At 38.9% G+C, this 21,718-nt stretch overlaps 1 protein-coding gene across 2 annotated transcripts in view; it reads left to right on the top strand.

The window, feature by feature from the left end:
* The window catches only part of TEK (TEK receptor tyrosine kinase), a 37,681-nt gene extending 17,821 nt beyond the window's left edge, over positions 1-19,860 (top strand). The window contains exons 4-23 of one of the 2 annotated variants that reach the window (XM_021535932.3): positions 1,878-2,030; positions 2,898-3,029; positions 4,188-4,328; positions 4,530-4,658; positions 5,616-5,770; positions 6,029-6,170; positions 6,544-6,705; positions 7,515-7,649; positions 8,400-8,693; positions 9,930-10,229; positions 10,726-10,883; positions 12,159-12,369; positions 13,344-13,454; positions 13,797-13,987; positions 14,385-14,498; positions 15,361-15,431; positions 16,001-16,041; positions 17,101-17,197; positions 17,682-17,781; positions 17,923-19,860. In XM_021535932.3, coding sequence (XP_021391607.1) covers positions 1,878-2,030; positions 2,898-3,029; positions 4,188-4,328; positions 4,530-4,658; positions 5,616-5,770; positions 6,029-6,170; positions 6,544-6,705; positions 7,515-7,649; positions 8,400-8,693; positions 9,930-10,229; positions 10,726-10,883; positions 12,159-12,369; positions 13,344-13,454; positions 13,797-13,987; positions 14,385-14,498; positions 15,361-15,431; positions 16,001-16,041; positions 17,101-17,197; positions 17,682-17,781; positions 17,923-17,997 — 2,912 coding nt within the window. In that variant the 3' untranslated portion in view covers positions 17,998-19,860. The remainder of the gene's footprint in view (positions 1-1,877; positions 2,031-2,897; positions 3,030-4,187; positions 4,329-4,529; positions 4,659-5,615; positions 5,771-6,028; positions 6,171-6,543; positions 6,706-7,514; positions 7,650-8,399; positions 8,694-9,929; positions 10,230-10,725; positions 10,884-12,158; positions 12,370-13,343; positions 13,455-13,796; positions 13,988-14,384; positions 14,499-15,360; positions 15,432-16,000; positions 16,042-17,100; positions 17,198-17,681; positions 17,782-17,922) is intronic. The other variant, XM_077790252.1, reaches the window with a different exon arrangement.
* The last annotated feature ends 1,858 nt before the right edge of the window (positions 19,861-21,718 follow it).

The raw sequence follows: 21,718 nt of genomic DNA, 5'->3' as shown, positions 1-21,718 counted from the left end.
AGAAGTTCTGCTACAGCAGATGGAAAAGAAAAGGCTTCTCCAACTATATTTAGCTGTTGCAATCTTTCACTTCAGTTGTTCCAAGTACTGTTTTCCCCTTTACAGAATCTCACAATGGCTATCTAGGCAATGAAATAACTCTGCTAAATAGGGTTGCTTTAAGACATCAGCATAACTCTTGGAAAACAAGTCATAAGAATCGAGCTTTTCTTAGCAGACTGTAAGCTTAAGGCTTTCTTAATGCTTTGTTGTCAAGTTTGTTATACAACTTGTAACTCAAAAGGTACTAGAAAATGCCCTACAGTTTCAAAACAAACCCCCTTAATTATTTGTTCTTTTAATTTGGCCCTCTTTTCATGGAGAATGGTTCTGTCATGGACTACAGTGACCCACAGTCTTTCTGCTATTCTGGTTATGATCCTCAGCAAAGTCTTATGTTTCTAGGCTGTCTGAAATTTGACAACAGTCAAATTGATAGTATGTATGATCACAGAAAGCAAACATCCTGCCTGTTGCTGTTTACCTTCTAAATAATTTAAGAAAAGTGGAAAAAAAGGAAAAAAAGTTGTTGCATTTTCAGGGACTGTAAGGGAATGTAGAAGATGGGGACAGTTCATTCAGCCATTTGAGCTTGCAAATCAGAACAGGGTCAGACTGTCTGGGCTGTTAATGTGAGCAAGTTGGGATTTGCAGCCAGGAGAAGACAAGTCCAGAGGAAGACCTCTGTAGCAGCCTTCCAGTACTAATGGAGCTGAAGGAAACCTAGAGAGGGACTTTTGATAGTGACAAGACAGTGGGGAATGGCTTTAATCTGAAAAAAGGGTGTGTTTAGATCAGGTACAAGAAAGAAAATTTTATTTGTGAGTATAGTAAATTTCTGGAACAGGATGTCCATAGAAGTGTTGGTTACTCCATCCCTGGAAATGTTCAAGACCAGGTTGGATGGGGCCCTGAGCAACCTGATCCAGTGCAAGGTGTCCCTGCCCATGGCAGGGCGTTTGAAACTGGGTGATCTTTCAAGTTCCTTCCAATCCAAGCTATTTTAGTGAATGTCATACAGATATGCGGTAGTCATAAAATCACAGTTGTGCTGTGTGGGTATATTGGTGGATGACTTTGTACAGTGTGGATGAGCATGTGCACAAATATTTGAGTGAGAGCTAGCTGGACCTGGCATCTACCAACTGCAGTGCCCTTGCTATAACAGACTAGAGTGGAAAGATTCCTGGGAGTCCTGAAGTTCAATGGATGCAACACCTCTTTGACAGCAACCAATGTTCAAATGTTGTTACTTGGTGATCTAGGGGAATGGAAGAAGACCAAGCACTGTTGCCTTTAGCAAACATGTATGACCAAGCACAACAAACTTAGAATAAAATAAAAAGAGTTTTTGGTGAAAAAACCTGGAAGAAACAGAAATATGTTAAAACCAGGAAGAAAATATAAAGCTATGCTGAGTTCTTCCTGCTTTCATTTCCTAAGTAAATCTTCGTGCTGGTCAGACTGAATTGGGCATGGTTGGCATTTGCTCTTAAACTCCTCCCACCCTAGAATCCTTATGGATTGTTATCCCTTACTTTAGAAAAGACCAAGAAACAAAATGAACACTTTTAACCACTAAATTCTTATCAAGCTGAGTGTGAAGTTGCTTGTCCGGTTTATCTGCTGAATCTCCTCAAGATCTCTCTTCCTTTTTACTTGGAACTTGTCCAATTATGGAAAACCAGTGTAGCTAGAGTTGTCAGAAAATTCATAATTAATTAAAAAAAGATTCTGCTGCTTAGCATGCCTCAACTGTTCTTCAGTAACCAATGCAAGCTCATTTCTTTATTTAGAGGGTGAATGACATCTGTGGTATCTGTGTGCTCCTTCCTCAGGCTCCTTCATCCACTCTGTGCCCAGGCATGAAGTGCCGGGAGAGCTGGAAGTCTCCTACCCTCAAGTCCAACCACAGGATGCAGGGGTTTACTCTGCCAGATATATAGGAGGAAACCTTTTTACTTCTGCTTACACAAGGCTTATTGTAAGACGTAAGTTCCATTAATGTGTGGTGATGACTAAGAGTTAAAAGTCACATTTAATCTGAAATTAAACATATTGTTCCCAAATAAGGACCAAAATCTTTCTTGAACTTGCTGTTATCGGATTATGTCAGAATAAAGTTTTACCCAAGGGTCTTTGGTACAAGCTGATATTGACATCAACAGCTGAGATAGAAAAAAACACCCCATCAGATTTAAGTTGAGTTCATCTTAGCTACTGTCAGGACAGTTAGGTCTTTTGTCAGCATCTCAGCTTTTCAAACACCAAGAATTAATAAAGGAAGTAATTCTTCACTGGGTCTCCCTGTTCCCTAAGGTGGATTATACTCAAACCTCACTTATCCTAAGGTTCATCATCTTTTGCATACATTATCATAACTTCACAAACTACCTCAGTTTTAATTAGCTTTTGAGGTTCACTTCCTACTGGATGAAAAAATGAATTGGGATATTTTTCAATAAGTATTCTACATACTTTGCTGTTCATGCTGCTGTGTCAATCAGATAGAAAGAAAATTTTATTCTGTTAACTTGGACTGAAATACAGAATTGATGTGAAAAAATAGATGTTCAAATATCTCACATTGTAGACAAATTATTTATGATGGTAACACACATTTCATTCATTAATATCCACACAATAGTTCTATGAGTTGTGAATAAACAAATGTAATGCCCCAAATTTGGATTTTGAAGCTACTGCTACCTTACTAACTACAATGGTCCAGTTGGCAGGAGTGTGGGGGTCCATATAGATTTTACTTCTATGTATTTTACTGTTTGCTCTAAAAAATCAACTTGAAGGGTTACTGAATAAGAAGACAACAAATATATAATTTTATTTTTCCATAAAAGGGTGTGAAGCTGAGAAATGGGGCCCTTCCTGTAGCTTCCACTGCCCTTCCTGCACAAACAATGGCATTTGTCATGAAGATACTGGGGAATGCATCTGTCCTCCAGGTTTTATGGGAAAAACATGTGAGAAAGGTAAGTAAATAACATTTTCAGCTATTGCTTATTAATTTGTTCTCAGTAACAGATATTGGCATATTACTGAGGGAAGAATCATAAGGAGTGCCTGGTTTTACTCTTGAAAGCTACATGATTTACAGCGGTAGTGCTAGACAGGACAGAATTGGGTGAGATGAATCCTGAATTTTATTCTGGTTGTTCTTGCCTTTGTGATTTAATATCACTCTTTCTCTCTTCTCCTACTACAGATTATGTTGCTAGGGATGAGGAATTTTACCAACACTTCTTGATCAATATGCACTTGGAAAGTATGCAACCTAATATCTTCTAGGCTCCTTTTCTCATAAAAGGCTGGACCAGATGATCTTTGGGGCCACTTCAAATCAGGGCTGTCCTATGTTTCTCTTGAAATCAGTATGCTCAGTGCTGCTGCCTAACTTAAATACATGATGGTAGAGTACACCTTAAGAATACATTGGCATTAGGAAATATGCTAGAGATTCCCTGGCTGCTTCTGAAGAAGCTGCTAATGTGCTCACAGGGTGCTTCGTCTCTGTAGGGACATCAACAATGTATGTAGTTTGTGCAAATCTGTGTCTGTGGTAAGCAGTTTGGATTCTGGAAAAATTAGAGTTGGCATCACATTGCTTTGACTTCTCCAAGCATCTTTTGGGTTCACTGCTAAATATGTATCCTTTTATTTGACTGAATTGAAGTGCTGAAAATACTAGAGCTAAGATGTTGGAATAGTTGTCACTCAAACCACTCCAGCATAGCACTGCTCTTATCTTAGAAGAAAAACCTTGACATCAGCAGATTCTCATTAATTCACTGCTAAGAATATTTGGGTTTCATAACACTGTTTGTCCATATTATATTAGAAAGGCTTATAAACAAAAATTATTGCTGAATCTGTGTCCCCATAGATCAAAAGCAAGGGTCCTTGGCTGACAGATCCTCACAGTGAGAAAATTATTTGTTTCTGCTGTCTGCACTTGACTATTAGAACAACTGTGACTTAAGTTGCTGTGGTGATGAATATATTTGAATGATCAAACTGCCATTTTTAATTAAAATTCATGTTTTCTTTTTCCTAATGAAGTATCATTAGAAGCACTAGCTCTTTCATGGACAATGCTGTTGGGTTATTATTTCCCTCCCTCCCTTCAACAGCTTGCGGAGCCAACACATTTGGTAAAACATGTGAAGAGACCTGTAAAGAAAATCATGGCTGTAGAAACTTTATGTTCTGTCTACCAGATCCATATGGTTGTTCTTGTGCCACAGGATGGATGGGACTGGAATGTGATAAAGGTATAGTTAAAAAAAAAAAAAAAAGAATGGGGGGGATCCTTAATGTTCTGCACACGGGAAATACAGAAGGGACCCAACAGGGAAGAGTAATAGATTATATATTTTACAGTGATGTGAAAAGGTTTTTCAGTAATGAGACTGAAAAATACTGGAAGACATTTTCTAGCACCTTTACACTAACTGCATCATATGTACTTGCAGAATGCACACCTGGGTTTTATGGGTCAGATTGCAAACTCAAATGTAATTGTCACAATCGAGGAACATGCAACAGATTTAAGGGCTGCATCTGCTCCTTCGGATGGCATGGTCCGCAATGTGAAAAGAAAGGTAAAGTAAGGTACTAAATGGTTGTTCCCAGAGTAACTAGAACAGATCTTAATGCTGGTACAGCATTACTACTCCAGGCTAGTATGCTTGCTCCACACACTATTTTCCAGGGGCACAGACAATTCTGTACAGCCTTATTGCAATATAGTATTTTTAAGCCTCTGGCCTATATGTTATATTTATCAGGATGATATCCTTAGATTTTCAAACTTTACTTCATAGGACTTGATTGATTTTAACATTAATCCCCGACAGAAGCTGCACATCTAGTCATCTAGTTTTTTGTACTAACTTATGGTATTTTACCATTACCTACCTCTTAGTTGGCTGCATACTTTTGTATACCATGAGCTTCATCACCTAAAAGTGATGACTGAGACACTAAGACAACACCAGAGTTTAAAACTGCTCTGTCTCTCTGGGAGAAAGTTAAGTTTATGAAGCTGAACATACCTTATCTCATTGGATTCAGGCAAGGTATTCCATAAGATGCACTCAGCATTTATTATTTTAGCTAGGTAAATAAAGTGACAATTCTACTGCTGATAAGAGAAACTGTTCAAGAACAAAACCAAATAGAGAAATAGGGGTGTGATCCAACCATCCAAATTATACTGTTGTGATCTCTCTGGTCTTACTAACAAAGAAAATAGAGAGCAAGTAGGCACTGTACATTCAGAACAAAATATGTGCATGATTTTGCCACGACTAGATTGTTTGTGCTTAAAATGTCAAGAAGAAAGAGAGGAGAGGGATCAGATAAAGAAAGAAGAGTGAACACAGGACTTGTTCTTTCTCACATTATATATAAAATGATGTAAAATGTTGACTTTGTGAAGCACGATTCTTGACCACATAAGGGAACGCGGAAACAGACACCTACACTGCCTACACACCTAAACCTCTCTTTTAAAATATCTGTTGGAAGAGTGACATTATACTATATATCTTCTGTAGGCTCAGCAGATCTTTCACCTCAGATAGTAAACTTACTAGATCCTGTGGAACTCAATTCTGGTGTCGAGTTCAAGCCATTATGTATAGCAACAGGGATGCCGCTTCCTAAATCTGAAGAATTCAAACTCTTGAAGCAAGATGGAACTGTCCTAAAGGTAGGCTCCTGATCAATTGCTTTCTGCTATTTCTCATGTTTATATTGACTTTATCTGCAGTTAATGCATACCATGGTTTTCAAGCGTAATATGAACTTTTGGTGTTCTGGGATACCCCATGAACTTCTCAGCACATATGAAAATATGGAGCTGATAATTATAGATGCTTTTTATAGACATCACTAATCTCAATGTATCATTGGAATACTCCAAAAATGCACAAATTTTTAAGGTCCTGTACATCTTTTGTCATTTCAGCCTGATGAAATTTCTACCAGTAATCATTCTGAAGCCATGTTTAGAATTAATCGAGTCCTGCCTGGAGATACAGGAACTTGGGTTTGCAGTGTGCAGACAGTAGCAGGAATGGCAGAGAAACCATTTCAAGTTACAGTCAAAGGTAACAGCTTTCTTCAAGTGTCCTTGCCTCTCTAATTTTAAGTACAGCTTTATACTCTAGCATGGCTGAGCTTTCTGTTCTCTGCACTGCTAGAAAATGCCTGAATAAATATTTACAGTTGGAATATGAACAGAAACCCATTATAACATACTAATTACGTATATTGAAAGAATAAGTGTGATGATAAGGTTGAGAAGAACACCCAAGGTTTATTTTAAAAATATCTTAACTGTCAGCTTTAGCGCATAAAGCCCCATCTGTTTTATGAAAGCTTTGAAGAGCACCTTTCATTCTCCTACAGATCTAGGAATAACCAGAGTCTTATTGATATAGGGAGCTAAAAGGTTAGTTTAATATTTGCATTCTTGTTCAGTTCCTCCTGTGCCACAGTATGCCCCGCGGCTGACAGACAGAGGACATAATTTTCTCATAATTGATATTAATGCTGAGTTACACTATGGAGATGGACCTGTTGTGTCAACAAAACTTCTATACAAGCCAGCAAAACGTTATCAGTCCTGGATGTCTGTGGAAGGTAAGAGGATCTTCTTTAATTCCCTTAAAGGCAAACTTCATCTACCAACTGAAATGTCATGTGTTTCTGTTTGTGATTAGCCTCAAAAGACTATACAATGCATAGAAATTGAACATTTTGTGACTGGATGTGTGACTGTTTATCACTACACATAATGTTCATGTGGATGTGTTACACCAACAGTAGTTGAAAGTGAATATTCACTTCAGGAACAAAAGGTTTCCCCCTCCTTCTTTAGGATTATGTGTACTCAGTATTGGGCCCATCAGTTTTAAACTCCCATGCAAACAGAAGGTTTTGAAAAGCAGTGGGCAGTATGGAGACATGCTGTGGCATCTGCCATCTTGCGTTGTTTTCATTGTGGCCCTAGTGAAACAAATAACTTACCAAAATATTTATCAGTAATGGTATAGGCAAAATGATGCCTGCTTATGAATTAGATTACCTCCTCCAGCTATGCTTTCAAATATTATGCATAGCCTCAAATACTACAGGAAACATTACAGGACCTTTAACAACAGCTGTTACTAAATCAGTAAAACCCAAGATCTGTTTACAGAAGGGACACTGACTAAGCAACCAGTATTGTTTTGTCCTGAAATAAGGGCAGATGAAGCAACCTTTGGACTGGGTTGGAGCTTAACTTAAAACCAGTTATTTTATACTTCTAATTAGTTTATCCTACTGAATCAAGAACAACAACAAAAAAAGGAGCCTGTGTACCTTATCTTGTATTTTCCAAACATTTTCTTTCATAACATATTTCAACATGGGGCATGGCTTTACTTACATTTGACTTTTGTTGTCAGTAAAAGGCACAACTAAAAGACTGGACAATCTGGAACCTAAAACTGAGTATCAGTTCTGTGTTCAGCTGAGTCGGCAAGGAGAAGGTGGGGAAGGCCATCCTGGACCACAGGCCAGCTTCACAACAGCTGCACTTGGTAAGGGATCAGTGTGGCTTCTTAAAAATGAGGTATTTCAGCTCTTTTTGTTTGCTGTCTGTTCCCTGATCTCTGTCATAACACTTTCACTTGAGCAAAGAAAATTGCGCTTGAAAACCTTGTAGACCCTTTCCAAAGAATCTCAGGCAAAGGGATAGTAAAAAAAAAAAGTGAAGGAAAAGACCAAATCAAAAAACAGAGGTGAAGAAAACCAGAAAAAGGCAGAGCTATTATTTTCCCTGATTTAGAGAGGAGGGATTGAGGAAAGGAAAATTTATATATTTTGGCTGGCTATGCAACAGAGTTGGAGATAAGAATCATTTTTTTGCAGTCCTTCTTCTTAGTGTTAGATCAATTTACTTTAAAAATGAAGATGTTTTAAAAAGCTGGAAAGTTTTTAGTCCATTTAGAATAGATCCCAAACTAAATAAACTGAATACAGACATAAAGAATAAATGAGGATTACACCAGGACCTATCTAGCAAGAAAACAACTTTTGGCTTCTCACATCTAAAAAGTCCATCTGCAACATAAGCTCACTGAAGATGCCATTTTATTGGCACATCATCTGTTGCTAAGATACTATGGGACTATCAACACCTCTTAGATGTAACTTCAGCCAAATTATGTGGGATGGCTGAGAGATGTCACCCCAAACTGGGGCAAGTGGTTGGGAATTACTGTACCCCTGTTTTAGCTTAGATATCAGACATGAAATGTTGTTCCCTATTTCACTGTGGCTTTTCTAAGGTCTTCCTCCACCAGAAGGTATCACTCTCTTTCCAAAAAGTATGACATCACTGAATTTGTCATGGCACCCCTTAACACTGAGGACAGAGGATGATATTCGTGTTGAAGTGGAAAGGAAGAGCGTGAATGACAACGGTGACAAGAGCAGTGTTATTACTCAAGTGCCAGGAAATATGTCCACCTTGATCATTAAAGATCTTGAGCCTAGACAGCAATACATGTGCAGGGTACGAGTGAACACCAGGTCCCAAGGAGAGTGGAGCAACTATCTGTATGCATGGACTTTCAGTGACAGTAAGTGCTGATTCACATCCTTCTGTTTAATTCTTCATGTTACCCACAGTGGTCAGACTAATTGTCACTTGATGACTACATTAAATGCAATCCTTTATTTTGGTAACACTTAGTTCCTGATGGTCGCTTATGGTTGTTATTGCTATTATTTGGAAAGCTCAGCGTCCAAAGGAATTCTTCTGCTGGAAATTGTCAGGAACTATTAATGTAGGTTTCTTTTAAATTGAGAAAAACAAGTTTGAGAATCCACATCTTCATTTCAGTGCAACATGTGCTTCTGACACAAGTAGTATTTTTTTCCTCCTCAGAATGATGAGCCATCAGAGTTCACTACTCCAAGCTCTTTTGTTACTCAGTTTGGCCATGACAATACAGAAATAGTCAGCACTTAAAGAAGAGAAGATACAATGCAAGGTAAAACCCCTGTGAGCAAAGAGTAGTTAAGTGTGCTACACTGAAGACTGCAGTTGAATTCCCTGAGTGTGAGCACTGTGCTTTCACATCACCACAACAAATGCCCTATCTAAATGAAGTACCATCTGAATGGCTGATGGGTGACACTGCCCTTCCCACAAACTGGAAAGGTGGGCTTCTTCCTCCTTATAGATCATGTAGGAAGGCCCTTACTATATGTGTTAGTGGAAGTATCAATGGCTGTCATGGGACTCTCAGTTTTCCTGAGCTCTGACACCAAACTGCACTGAGAAAAACATAAGGGTACTCTTTTCCAGGAGAAGGTACTTAGCTTAATATTCATGGCAGTGTCTGCAAGTCTGCAAGTGTAGCGCTCACCCCTGCTAGAGGTTTTCTGATTAGATTTTTGGAAGTGTTGGCATCAATTTCCTTTCTAACAGCCTGACAAGTAATTGCTCTCAGAAGCAGTGAAAGTATGGGATATGGGAATACAAGGGAATGATGATACAGTATAGAAGGAAATTAATCCTTTTTGCATTAACCTGAAAGCAAATATGGTGTGCTTGCATACAGCTCAGAGGATGTGTATCTTCATCCAAGACAGTATGTTGAATGCCACTCCAACCTCTACTGGAAGTATGGAATATTGCTACAAGGATGACAGCACATCAAGATAATAAAATTATTGCATTCAGTTACCATAGTTCATCAACAAAGTCTGTTTAGCACAGCAATAGCACTGAGGAAAATGTTTGTTCTCTGTGGAAAGGAGAAAGAGGTGGCGTACATGCCAATGCCTTGTGTGTTTGTGTTTGTTCACAGGAATCCCTCCTGCACCGAACAACATCAGGTTTTCTAACATCACAGACACATCTTCAGTCATCTCTTGGACAGCTGCTGAGGGTCATTCCATCTCCTCCATCATCATCAGCTACAAAATTTATGGCAAGGCTGAGTACAATCACATTGATATTATCATAAAGAACACCAGCATTACTCAATATCACCTCAAGGGCCTTGAACCAGACACTGTGTACCAGGTTCAGATTAATGCTCAGAACAATATTGGCTTGAGCAACCCAAACACATCATTTGAACTGAAGACTCTTCCAGAAACTAAAGGTTAGTTAATCCATCACACTGGATTTGCACAAGCCAGGACTGGTTGTATAAATTAGTTAGCTATGACATGGTCATTATACTAATTTTTGAATCTGAGTTTTCTTTTGCTATTAATTCTGACACACTACACAGCACCACCAAAGTTTAATTCTAATTTCACTCCATGATATTGATGAAGTGACAACATGCACCATTTGTGTATATCCACTAAAAAGGGCCCAGTGACTCAAAAATTAAAGGAGCTGCATACAGCAAGACCATTAGATCACAGAATGTGGCTTCATCTCTGCTCTGACTGAATTCAATGGAATATGCAGGTGCTCATCTGAAATTCAGAGCATCCAATGTTTCTGACATTTTTGGAAAATAAAGGGATGTATCCTTAGCTCTTTAAACAGTTTACAAGACAGGAGTATTCAGCTGCACATTGCTAATGTATTGTTAAATTCAGAATAAGCTGAAAATGATGACGAATTCTTATGTCCTTCCTCAATAGCTTCATATGAATCAAAAGGAGGCAAAATGCTGCTTATTGCTATCCTTGGCTCTGCAGGGATGACCTGTGTAACAATTCTCCTGGCCTTTCTCATCATGCTGCAGTTAAAGCGAGCCAACTTCCAGCATCGAATGGCTCAGGCTTTCCAAAATGTGGTGGTGAGTTTCCAGCTTTCCTGTGTCAGTTTGGTTATTAACTTTAGCTCATCTTTTCCTGTGTTTTCTTCCAATTTTTTTTTTTCCTGGCTTTCCCAAACACTGTCTTCTCTTTATGTGCAATTAGGATGTAAAACTTCTGTAAAACTGTAGTGCTGTAAAACTGCTCTACTAGTGACCCCAAAACTAAAGCCATCGTAGTTACAGGCTGGGAGTTAGAAAACTTGACTTGAAAAAAGGTTGGCCCACCATTTGCTGTGCTGCCTCTTCTGCCTTGTCACACTTGTGTATGACAAGTACCAAGCCAGACAGAATAGAGGAGCCTGTTCTGCCTCTATGAAGTCATGCCTGATTTTGAAAACTACCAAACATTTAATGTTACTTTTGAGCATCAGCAGCTGCTGATACATGCTCATCCATTTTCAACCTGGGGACAGTACATCAGGGATCTATCAACAGCAACGTCATAGTTTTGGCTGTAAGGAAATTGCTGAAGGTTTTAACATCACATGGAGATTCCTCTCTATGCACACATTTATTTGGATCCTGCTGCAGTCTCTTAATCACTCTGCTTTCTGGTGCTTTTCTCTGCCTTCAGAGGGCAACCTGTGGGGCAGAATGAAGATGGCCCAAGGAGCTCCTTTATATCTAAATAGGTTGTTTCAGAAACAGGGGTATGGGGCCCACCCAAAGACATGATCACTCTGCAGAGCAATCTAAACAGCTTTGTCTCCTACTTCTAAAACTTTTCCCATAGCAGTATTTCATGAGAAAGTGTAACTGAAGAGATCTCTCCTTAGGCATGGATGAAGATAATTTCCTGTCTCTTTTTATTTCCTTGCTTCTTCTTGTATCACTCTTCCTACTGAGCCTGAGCAACACAAGATTTAATTAAGCCTAATAATGAGATAAATCTTAAACCTGAGACTTATGACTGGTTTTGAGATCAGTTTTATCACATTATTTTTGCCCATGTCCTTCATCTTCAAAATCATTATAAACTGTTCAGGAGGCCAAGATCTAAAAGGTACTTACACACAAATTAGAAGCCTGATTAATTTTGTGGATCTGGGCAGAAACTGGTTGCTGCAATTAGAATAGCTATAACTGTCTAATGTCCTCTGGTGTATATAAGAGATGGATTGAGCTATGTGTGTGCGTGCGCATGTGCGTGTTCGTGTGTAGATGAGTGAGCAGAGGCATTTAGGAAATGTAATCAGGGCATTGCTCAGTGAAGTAGAAATCACACTTAATGTCACTATCTTAACTCTGTTGTAGAGGGAAGAGCCAGCTCTGCAGTTTAACTCAGGTACTCTCACTCTGAGCAGGAAAGCCAAAACCAGTCCAGATCCTACTGTTTATCCAGTTCTTGAATGGAATGACATAAAATTTCAAGATGTGATTGGGGAAGGTAACTTTGGGCAAGTCCTGAAAGCACGCATTAAGAAAGATGGCTTACGCATGGATGCTGCAATAAAAAGGATGAAAGGTAGTAATGACGAGCGATTCTGTGACTAAAGAGTTTTCAAAGAGTATTCCAAATGTTTGCTATACAAATCACTTAGTAGCCCTCTTTTAAAGCTAAAATAAATATTCAAAATTGGTAATTAAATTGTATCAGGTGTTACTAGGCCAACAACTATACATATATACAGGATAATTTGTCAACAACTGTATTTCTGCTGGGTAACTGTATTTCTGCTGGGTAAAGTTGGTTTCCATTTCTCCTCAGTGGTTGATATGATTAACTATCATGTACTTTTCAATTCATAGATCAGTATGAGCTTCACATGAGTTCATCTGCAAGGCGAGATGCATTGGATAGATAGGAGCAGAGAGCTAGTCTTGGGGCACAGCATTTGTTTATCTTGTTCACTTTAGCTGTTCAGAGAAAACTGCATCTATGCATCTATAGATACTCATACCATGGGGATCATTATTTTTCTTTTTATTCACTCGGCACGACAGCTACGTTCCAGAGAGAGCTACAATACATACAATACGGCAAGAATGTACATGTTTTATTGTAATTCACCAGATCATTATCTAGGCAAATTGAAAAACACTTTTAAGTGTGCTGATTAATTTTAAAATAGCCAAGGTCTGCATACAGGCAGAAATAATCAACAGCACACATTTGGAAGGATTTTTAAGCAGCTACTTTTCATAAGATCTTCTACAACGTTTTACACTCTCAGGTAAGAAGGAGAGTGATAGGGTGTGTTAAGATACTTGCTTTCTCTGCAGATAGCTTTTACAGGCACTTGTTTCTCACATTTTTTTCCCCCAATTGAGAATATCCTACTTTTTTCTGTAAATACTAATGTACCTTACAGCTTTTCTCTTTCTACTGGGATTGAAACAGTAGTGGCCCAAGCAACACACAGTCCTCATAATTAAAAAAAATATTGTTTTAAATTCAGTTCAAACTAAAACATAAATATGTGCTTTTTTGATTTTCAGAATATGCCTCAAAAGATGATCACAGAGATTTTGCTGGAGAACTTGAAGTTCTTTGTAAACTTGGTCATCACCCCAACATCATAAATCTTTTGGGAGCATGTGAACATAGGGGTAAGGTACTATTGTATGCATGTACTTTAAAAATTAGTTTAAAAAAATCCTTTCACAATATAGCCCACACAGTCCAGAGACTAGCAGATCTCTGTGCAACATTTGTTAAAAGGTCAGATAAACTTGTGTTTAGATCTACAAGCCCACATTAATGCTCCAGAATTGATATTCAACACTAGCTCTAAATTCTCCTCTACTCCTAGAAATTAGCCTGTTTGACATTTCCCACCAGGCTGTTTTATGTTGATTTCCTTTTCTTCACTCAAGGTAGTGTAAATTTCTAAAGACTATTACTGATTATCTCTTACTTTGTGATATCATCACTGTCTGATGTTTCCTTAGGATATCTTTACCTTGCTATTGAATATGCTCCCCATGGAAATTTACTGGACTTCCTTCGGAAAAGCAGAGTACTAGAGACAGACCCAGCATTTGCTATTGCCAACAGCACTGCATCTACACTTTCCTCTCAGCAACTTCTGCATTTTGCAGCAGATGTTGCCAGAGGGATGGACTACTTGAGCCAAAAACAGGTCAGTCTTCAACTCTAGCCACTGAAAACATGGAAAATACTTTTCCAGGGAATATGCCCTTTAATTACATTAATTTTTAATTTTAGCTTCTATAGCACACACTGAATGAGATTTATTTTGCTGTCTCCATTTAAACTTATCAAATATTGTGTTATGGGGAATCATGGAAGAGGCATTTAAACCTAAAACAACATGGCAATTAACTGCTTTCACTTTCAGATAAAGTTCAAAATGTTCTTGGTAGTGACATACCAAGCCAATTTATTTGTTTTATTTTCTTATTCCAAATGTTTGCAATTTTCAATACAGCAGTAAAGTAATACATGTAAAACTCAACTGATTCCTTTATTTTATTATTACACTATTGTTATAATTCTTATTATTATCATTATTTTAGTTTATTCATCGAGATTTGGCAGCAAGAAACATCTTGGTTGGAGAAAATTATGTTGCAAAAATAGCTGACTTTGGCTTATCAAGAGGTCAGGAAGTTTACGTTAAGAAGACCATGGTAAGGACCAAAACAAATTGATACAGTCTGTTTTTTAAATTTTGCTTTCTTATTTCTTAATCTGTGTTTTCATATTAAAAGAAAATGCAAACTTATGGGTACTACAGAACAGATTATTTAAATTGTATTAATTGCTATGTAAAATATGCATGTTTATTAATATACAAATAAATACATCTACTTGTAAATAAATCCTATACCATGTCTGTAATATAAAATGTAATTTAAAATAATTTATATGACTATGGATGACAGTAAAATAGATGAGTCAAGCTGGTCTAATTCTATTGAACAAGGCCAAAGTTAGAAAGAAGGTAACAGGATGTGTCCAGACCCAATGCTTTAGAAGATTTGAAAGAAGATACGTAATAAGCATCATGTAGCTAAAGACCAGAAATAGCACTGTGTTGTCAAGGCAACATGATGGTCAGAGGCATCATCTGAGCTTCTATTTACATTTCACCTTGATGCTGATTGGATAATTTTTATATTAACTTTCATGTGAACTGTCCTTTGTGAAGTAAATAATATAATCATAGTGTCCCATGGAAAGGTTCCTTCAAGACCATCTAGTTCCAACCCCACCTTTCACTACACCAGGTTACTCAGAGCCCCATCCAACTCGGCCTTGAACACTCCCACACTGACAACTTATCTGGGCAACCTCTTTCAGTGTCTCACCCTTCTCACACTAAAGAATTTCTTCTGTAAAACTGCACAAGTTTAGTAAGTTTATTTACTTGATAAAGTTTACTTGTATAGTCAGTTTTCACTAAGGTAACACAAAATGATTGTTTGCATACAAACTGCAATATTGTTATACCAACAAGTGAAAAATAAACTTTCATTAAATAATTTCTAGGGGCGGCTTCCAGTGCGATGGATGGCAATTGAATCTTTGAATTACAGTGTTTACACCACAAATAGTGATGTGTAAGTATGTGTTCAAGTGGCATTTAAACAAAATTTTTCCATATGAAGGAAAGTTTGACAACTAGTGTGAGCACTCTTAACTCAAAATACTCAGTAGTAATGTCAGCAGGAGTTAGCAATGGAAGCAAAAAATAAAATCCATAACAAGAAAGTTTCATTTCTTCATCAGGGTCTGATCAAGTTCTGTGTGCACAACCAAGTTGGATGTGCCCCATAACTTTAGCTGTACTTACTCAAAATTGGAGACCTGATAAGTATTTGGGAAACCCAGAAGACATTTGCATTTTATTTAGGAAAGTAGAAATTGTATTTGGAAAAACAATTCAGTAATTTCAGTATTTGCTGAAAGCTCACAATCTGATAAAAGTCTTTGGTTGACTCAGAGTGAATTAATTTTGCTAATTTTCCTGCTTTCTGATAGAAGCTCCATCATTATGCAAAACTATAAAAAATACAGAAAAACATCACACTTCCCTGTGTTCCCTGAATACTAGCAAAACTACCTATCATTTTAAAACAGTCATTCTTGTTGAATTCTTGTTACACTTCATAATATCCCTCTGTTGCAGATGGTCATATGGTGTCCTCTTATGGGAAATTGTTAGTTTAGGTAAGTATCGAATTTTGTACTGCACAAATAATCTGCACCAAGCCAGCTCTATTCACTCAGTCTTTTAAAAAATACTGCTTCACAATATATTTCAATTTTCTTTCTGTTTATTTAGGTTCATTGTCAAATTTTCAGTTCAGGTATCATTTTAAATGAGAAAGAACCATAATGACCACGTTTTTGTTACATTTAAAATCCAGACCATATCTAAATATAAATTGCAGAATATCATATGATATACAGCCTTAGTATAACATGCTTTGAGTTTGGTGGATGGCTTTTCCACAGTTTTCCTGCATTTTAAATCAAGACTTATATTTTAATGATATTGCAGGGTGGAGGAGTAATCACCTCCTACTCCATATATTCACAAAGAAAATTTTTGAACATTAACCATCAAAAAAAATTTAGAGTTCATTTCTGCAGGCACCTCTACTCATCATGATTGTGATACAGCCTTGCATCACTCAAAATATTTGTGTTACATCTCTCTTGTGATTTGCCTTGGAGATGTGCCCATGGTCTGCTGGCCAGGAGATGCTACTGACTGGTGCACATTGCTGACTGGACTCTGGAACTCTGGATCTCTGATTTGTTCTTGGCTTTCCTTACTAAATGGGTTTGCACTAGATATGGGTGAAGCGTGGAAAATCAAGAGTCTAAGCAACCAAATACCTACAGAAAGGGGCAAAACTAGCTGAGAGTAAGAGCTTCATGTCCACAGATCTTATCATTATGATGCTAATGAAGGAATTACTTGCCCATCAACGCTATTGAAAAAACATTTTGAATACTATCAGACCCTGCCCCTCAGACTTGTAGAGAAAATTAGGCCAGATCCATAGATGAAAAAATTGACACTTAATTTTACTTTTCTCCCTCATATTGTGCATCAAACAGTAAGGAAAAATTAACAATAAAAATGTAGAAGCAGAATACCCCCTAATTTTGGATTAATTTAGCTGTCACTATGTTAGTCATACCTTTCCATTTCTACTATAATATTAAACTTTCTTTTATTAAAATCTGTTTCTGTTCATGACTATGGTTAAACTTTAGGTGGTACACCATACTGTGGAATGACATGTGCAGAACTGTATGAAAAACTCCCCCAAGGGTACCGACTGGAAAAGCCTCTCAACTGTGATGATGAAGTGTGAGTATTGCCTCACAAAAAACCTAAAAAATAAACAGAATAATGTGATGTCAGCTCTAAAAAATAATTATTTCTACAAGAAACTATTTTTCTAATTGGAAAATATAAAAACTACATTAAAAATTAAAAAGGTACACAAAACATAAAAACTATATTAAAAAAATTTAAAAGTGCTTAAGTCCTTCTGTATACAGCATACACTGTTAATCTGCCATGAATACATTCTCAGGCTCTCCATTCCAGCCAGTTATCTTGTTCTTTATACAACATGCCAGGGTTTTAGCTCAAAGAGAGCTTTTTGATTATTCCAGAGTAATAGAAAGTCCTTTTCATTCAGCAACTAACTATGGAAAATGTAACTTCAGCTACATAGAAATCCATTTCCCTCTGAAAAGTGGAATAGGCAAAATCTTTATATAATCAAAAATTTGTAACTTTAACCTATGTATCTAAACTATCAAATGCTGGTGTTCGATTTTTAAAGGTATGACCTAATGAGACAGTGCTGGAAAGAGAAACCATATGAAAGACCATCATTTGCTCAGATACTGGTGTCACTGAACAGGATGTTAGAAGACAGGAAGGTAAGAATAAAACTCCATTTTATATAAATATATATATTTACAATTATATAAATAATTAGTCAATGCATAATTTCAATATTATTTAGGATTCTTGAGGTAATGTACCTTGCATCAAATCTTCTCTGCTTATTTCCTTTCCAGACCTATGTGAATACTACCCTATATGAGAAATTTACTTATGCAGGCATTGATTGCTCCGCTGAAGAAGCTGCTTAAGATGGAACAAATATTCATTCATCGATGATGTATTACAGAAAACCAAAATTCAATCTGCTAGAGCCCAAAATGTGATGTGCTGTGTAGAACTGTGTATAGCTCTAACTATATATAATACAGCAATAGTGTTTTACCACAGTTATGTGTGTGTATATCACACAGTAAACTCTGCCTTCACAGACTGTAGAAGTGTATATACTGTCTGAAGCAGGTAGAGACTAAAGTCAAGAAATCTGTTGTTTCATTTGCAGGGTCTATCTGTTTTTCCTAGTAATGTAGATATGATGTCTACATACATATTCTAATGTATTAGGTATTGACATTTTAGAGGATTTTTTATATTTTCCAAGAGCTACTCATAGCAAAGTGGTAACTTATTGCAGTATTCCATATGCATTTCATTATGTTTGAAAAAAAAAAATGCTGGGCAGTTGCAGTGCAACAATGGAAGTTGTAATCCGGTGTCCTTAACAAGGACAATTAAGGCAGACTCCTGTTTGAATGCAAAAGTCAGCTAGTAGAAATCATCTAGACAAAAATTCTGTTGACACTCGTAAGATAAAAGGCATGCTATTGTTCTTTCATTGCCTAGTTGACTATGAGGCTTTGCCCATATGCAAAATATACATATATTTTGAAGTGTTTAATGCCATCAGGGGCAGCCATACAGCAATATTAATGAAGCGTAGTGTTGAGGAGCACACTACACATTGTAAATCACATTTTTACAACTCACCTGGATATACATGAGACTCATTCAATTTATATTTCAATTACTACCAATTATATACAAACAGGGCTTACTTACTTTTGTTTATTTTACCCTTTCATTCTGTCTGTAGTGTGGTATGCCCTCTTAAAAAAATCATACTCAAATGCTTCAAAACAGTGTTGTTTGTCCTGCCAGAAAGGTCCCTTGTCTTTAGGTAAGACAAATAATGGCAGGATTGGCTTGAACTTCTCAAGCCAAGTACAAGAGTTTTGGTGCATTTACCCTATCCAAACTTCACATAGTAGCCAACTTCATGTTTTGCAAGTATGTTCCCCTCTGGCCCGTGACTTACCAGCTCACAGCTGTCCATCAGACCACAATGATGTCTCAGTGGGGTGCAACAGGTCATCCTCTAAGACTTGGAGAAAGATGCTTGAGAGAGTGCAAGATTTCCCCTTCTGATTCTTCCTTTGTGGATAGGTATGTGATTGGTTACGAGTGGGGGTATCATAGCAGAGTATAGAGTAACATTAATGACATACACCAGACTGACTCAAATAGAAGCACTATTAAATTTTCCCTATTAAAAGGGAGTAAGCTAACAAACAAGGGTGCTGAGATGACTTGTGTGGCCTTGAGATAGGCAGAACTTGCACTGTAAACCAGATGCTAGATGTAAACTAGGAGTTTATTGTTGGGGATTAAAATAAGTTTACTTATAGAATATTAGAAATTTTCTGTGTAGGTTTAATTGTAACTTGCTTTCACCTTAGCAAGAGAGAGCCCGGCTCAAAACTTAGCATAGGCAAACTTTAAATGAACTCTTATCATAATGGCTAAGCAGGGGAGAAAACAGAGAAAGACTGGTTATCTTCAGATAAGGGCTGAGAACCTGGAGGGTCCCAAGACTGCCCCAAGCTGAAATATAAGAGAAGTTAATGGCACATGAACACAGAGAATCCAATGAGGTGTCGGAAGACCCCAGACCATAAATCACCATAGGACTAAGAGTCTCATGCAGGGCATGTGACAAGTGCACGAAGCTCAGGTGCACAGACTGTAAGGGTATAAAGGCCCAGGGATTTCTTTGGTCAGGGTCCCTCTCTGGTGGCACCCAGCTCAACCTGAAATAAACTGACTCTGCCTTAGAACCCAGGGTCTGATCTATTCTTTCATGTTCACACAGATTCACAGGAACAAAGCAGAGCTAAAAAAAAAAAAAAAAAGAGAGATAAACAAATTCCACCACATTTTTCAAAAGAGACTACCTTAGCCAGTGTCTTTTGAAGTACAGGCATTGTAATTATTTGCAGTTGAAGTACATTCTTACCAATCAGTGAGGGGAATAATAATGTACCTCCAAGGGCATTCCCGGAACTTGTCCCCCCCGCCCGTAAATGCGAGCGGGAGGGGCGAGGAGCTCCGAGCCCCGGCGAGAATCCCCCACCCAAGCGAGAGTAGGACCGAGAAAAACGCTGTTGCCCAGAAAGGCACTGAACTTCGTAACTTCCACTTTCGCGGCAGCCACGAAGAGCTGCCGGGCAGCGCCAGCACCAGGGAACAGGCTGGGAGGGGAGCTGATTGGAGGTGGCGGGGCGGGCGGCACGGCCGACAGCGCAGGGGGGCTGTTTTCCAAACGCGGCGGAGCGGGCTCCGCGAGCGGCGAGGCGGACTGGGGGTCTTCTTCAGCATCACCGCTCTCACCCGGGAACAGGCCCCGGGCCGGCGCGAGGGCCCGGAGGCACCTCTGTTACTGCAGGAGCCGTGGCCGCCGGCTCCGAGGCAGGCTGCGACGCGACCAGCGGGGCTGGCGCGGGAACCGGCGCTGACTTGACCAGGGCGGCGGAAAGCGGCGGTGGAGGCGGTGTCTCCGCGGTGGGTGTTTCTCTCTCTCAGCTCCGGGTGGCGCAGAGGAAGAGGCGGCATGGCTGCAGACGGGCGGACCGGCGAGGGAGGCGGTGTCTTCGCCTCCGATGGGGCCGGGAGCGGCTCCACCTCCTCCGAGATGGGGAGGTGGGCTCACACTCTGCAGGAGGAGTCTTCTCTTGCAGGGAGGCAGAAAAAAACTTCTGAGCCCCGGACAAAGGCTGGTGTCTGTCCGGCCATGACGGGGCGGCTGAAGGGTCCCCGCTGGGCGCGGGGGACTCCCCCGTGCCCTCTGCAGACGTGCTCACTGGGATCCATCTCCGGACTAGCCGAAAAAGGCTTAAAAAAAATACCATGTACCGAAGTGCTCGGAAATCTCGCAGGACGCATCGCTTGACAACGAAATACAGGTACTTCCAAACCTCTGGATCTAGGGAAAAAACCAGATTACTAAAAAACACGACTGTCTGCAAATTCAAGAAACAACAACAAATCATCATCGGGCGCAGTCTCTCCATGGTTCCGAGCCAAATCTCTCCAGACGGCATATATATGGTGATCCACACAATAAAAACCAGTGTCTAAGTCAGCAGACATCGCTTCCCAAAGTTTAAGCCCACCCCAGGTCAGGGCAGTATTGCCATCAGAAAATCAGTACCTTTTCAAAGGCAGGCAGAGGCGTCCGATTACGCCAAACTGCTCGGGGTTGCACCTGCTCCTAGAGAGGGTTCTCATGGTGTCTTACATCCTCCGATCCCTCGCAAAGACTTTGGACAAGCCTTTTCAAGAGGGTTCACTTCCTTTCTCGTGTTAAATCATGGCTGTGGACCGATCCAGGTCCTGGTTCTTCATCCAACGTTCGGTGTCACTACTTATTGTAAATGCAGGCAAACCCAATGGGAAGAAATGACCATGATTGACTCAATTCTGAAGACTGAACGATTTCTTTATTATAACTATGGCTAAAAACGGAAGAGACTAAAACTACATACTACTTTCTCTAACTCTTAACACAATTCATGACCTTCTCTTGAGAGTCCAGGCACAGGTGGATTGAATTGGACATCAGGCTCAAACAATCTTCACCAGAATGCAATCAAGCACTCACTCCAAGTAAAGAATTCTCCAAACACATTCCACATA

The sequence above is a fragment of the Lonchura striata genome, chromosome Z, assembly GCF_046129695.1.
Source record: "Lonchura striata isolate bLonStr1 chromosome Z, bLonStr1.mat, whole genome shotgun sequence".
NCBI lineage: Eukaryota > Metazoa > Chordata > Aves > Passeriformes > Estrildidae > Lonchura > Lonchura striata.
Note: the sequence above shows the minus strand (reverse complement) of the source record. Positions and strands in the feature narration are given on the sequence as shown.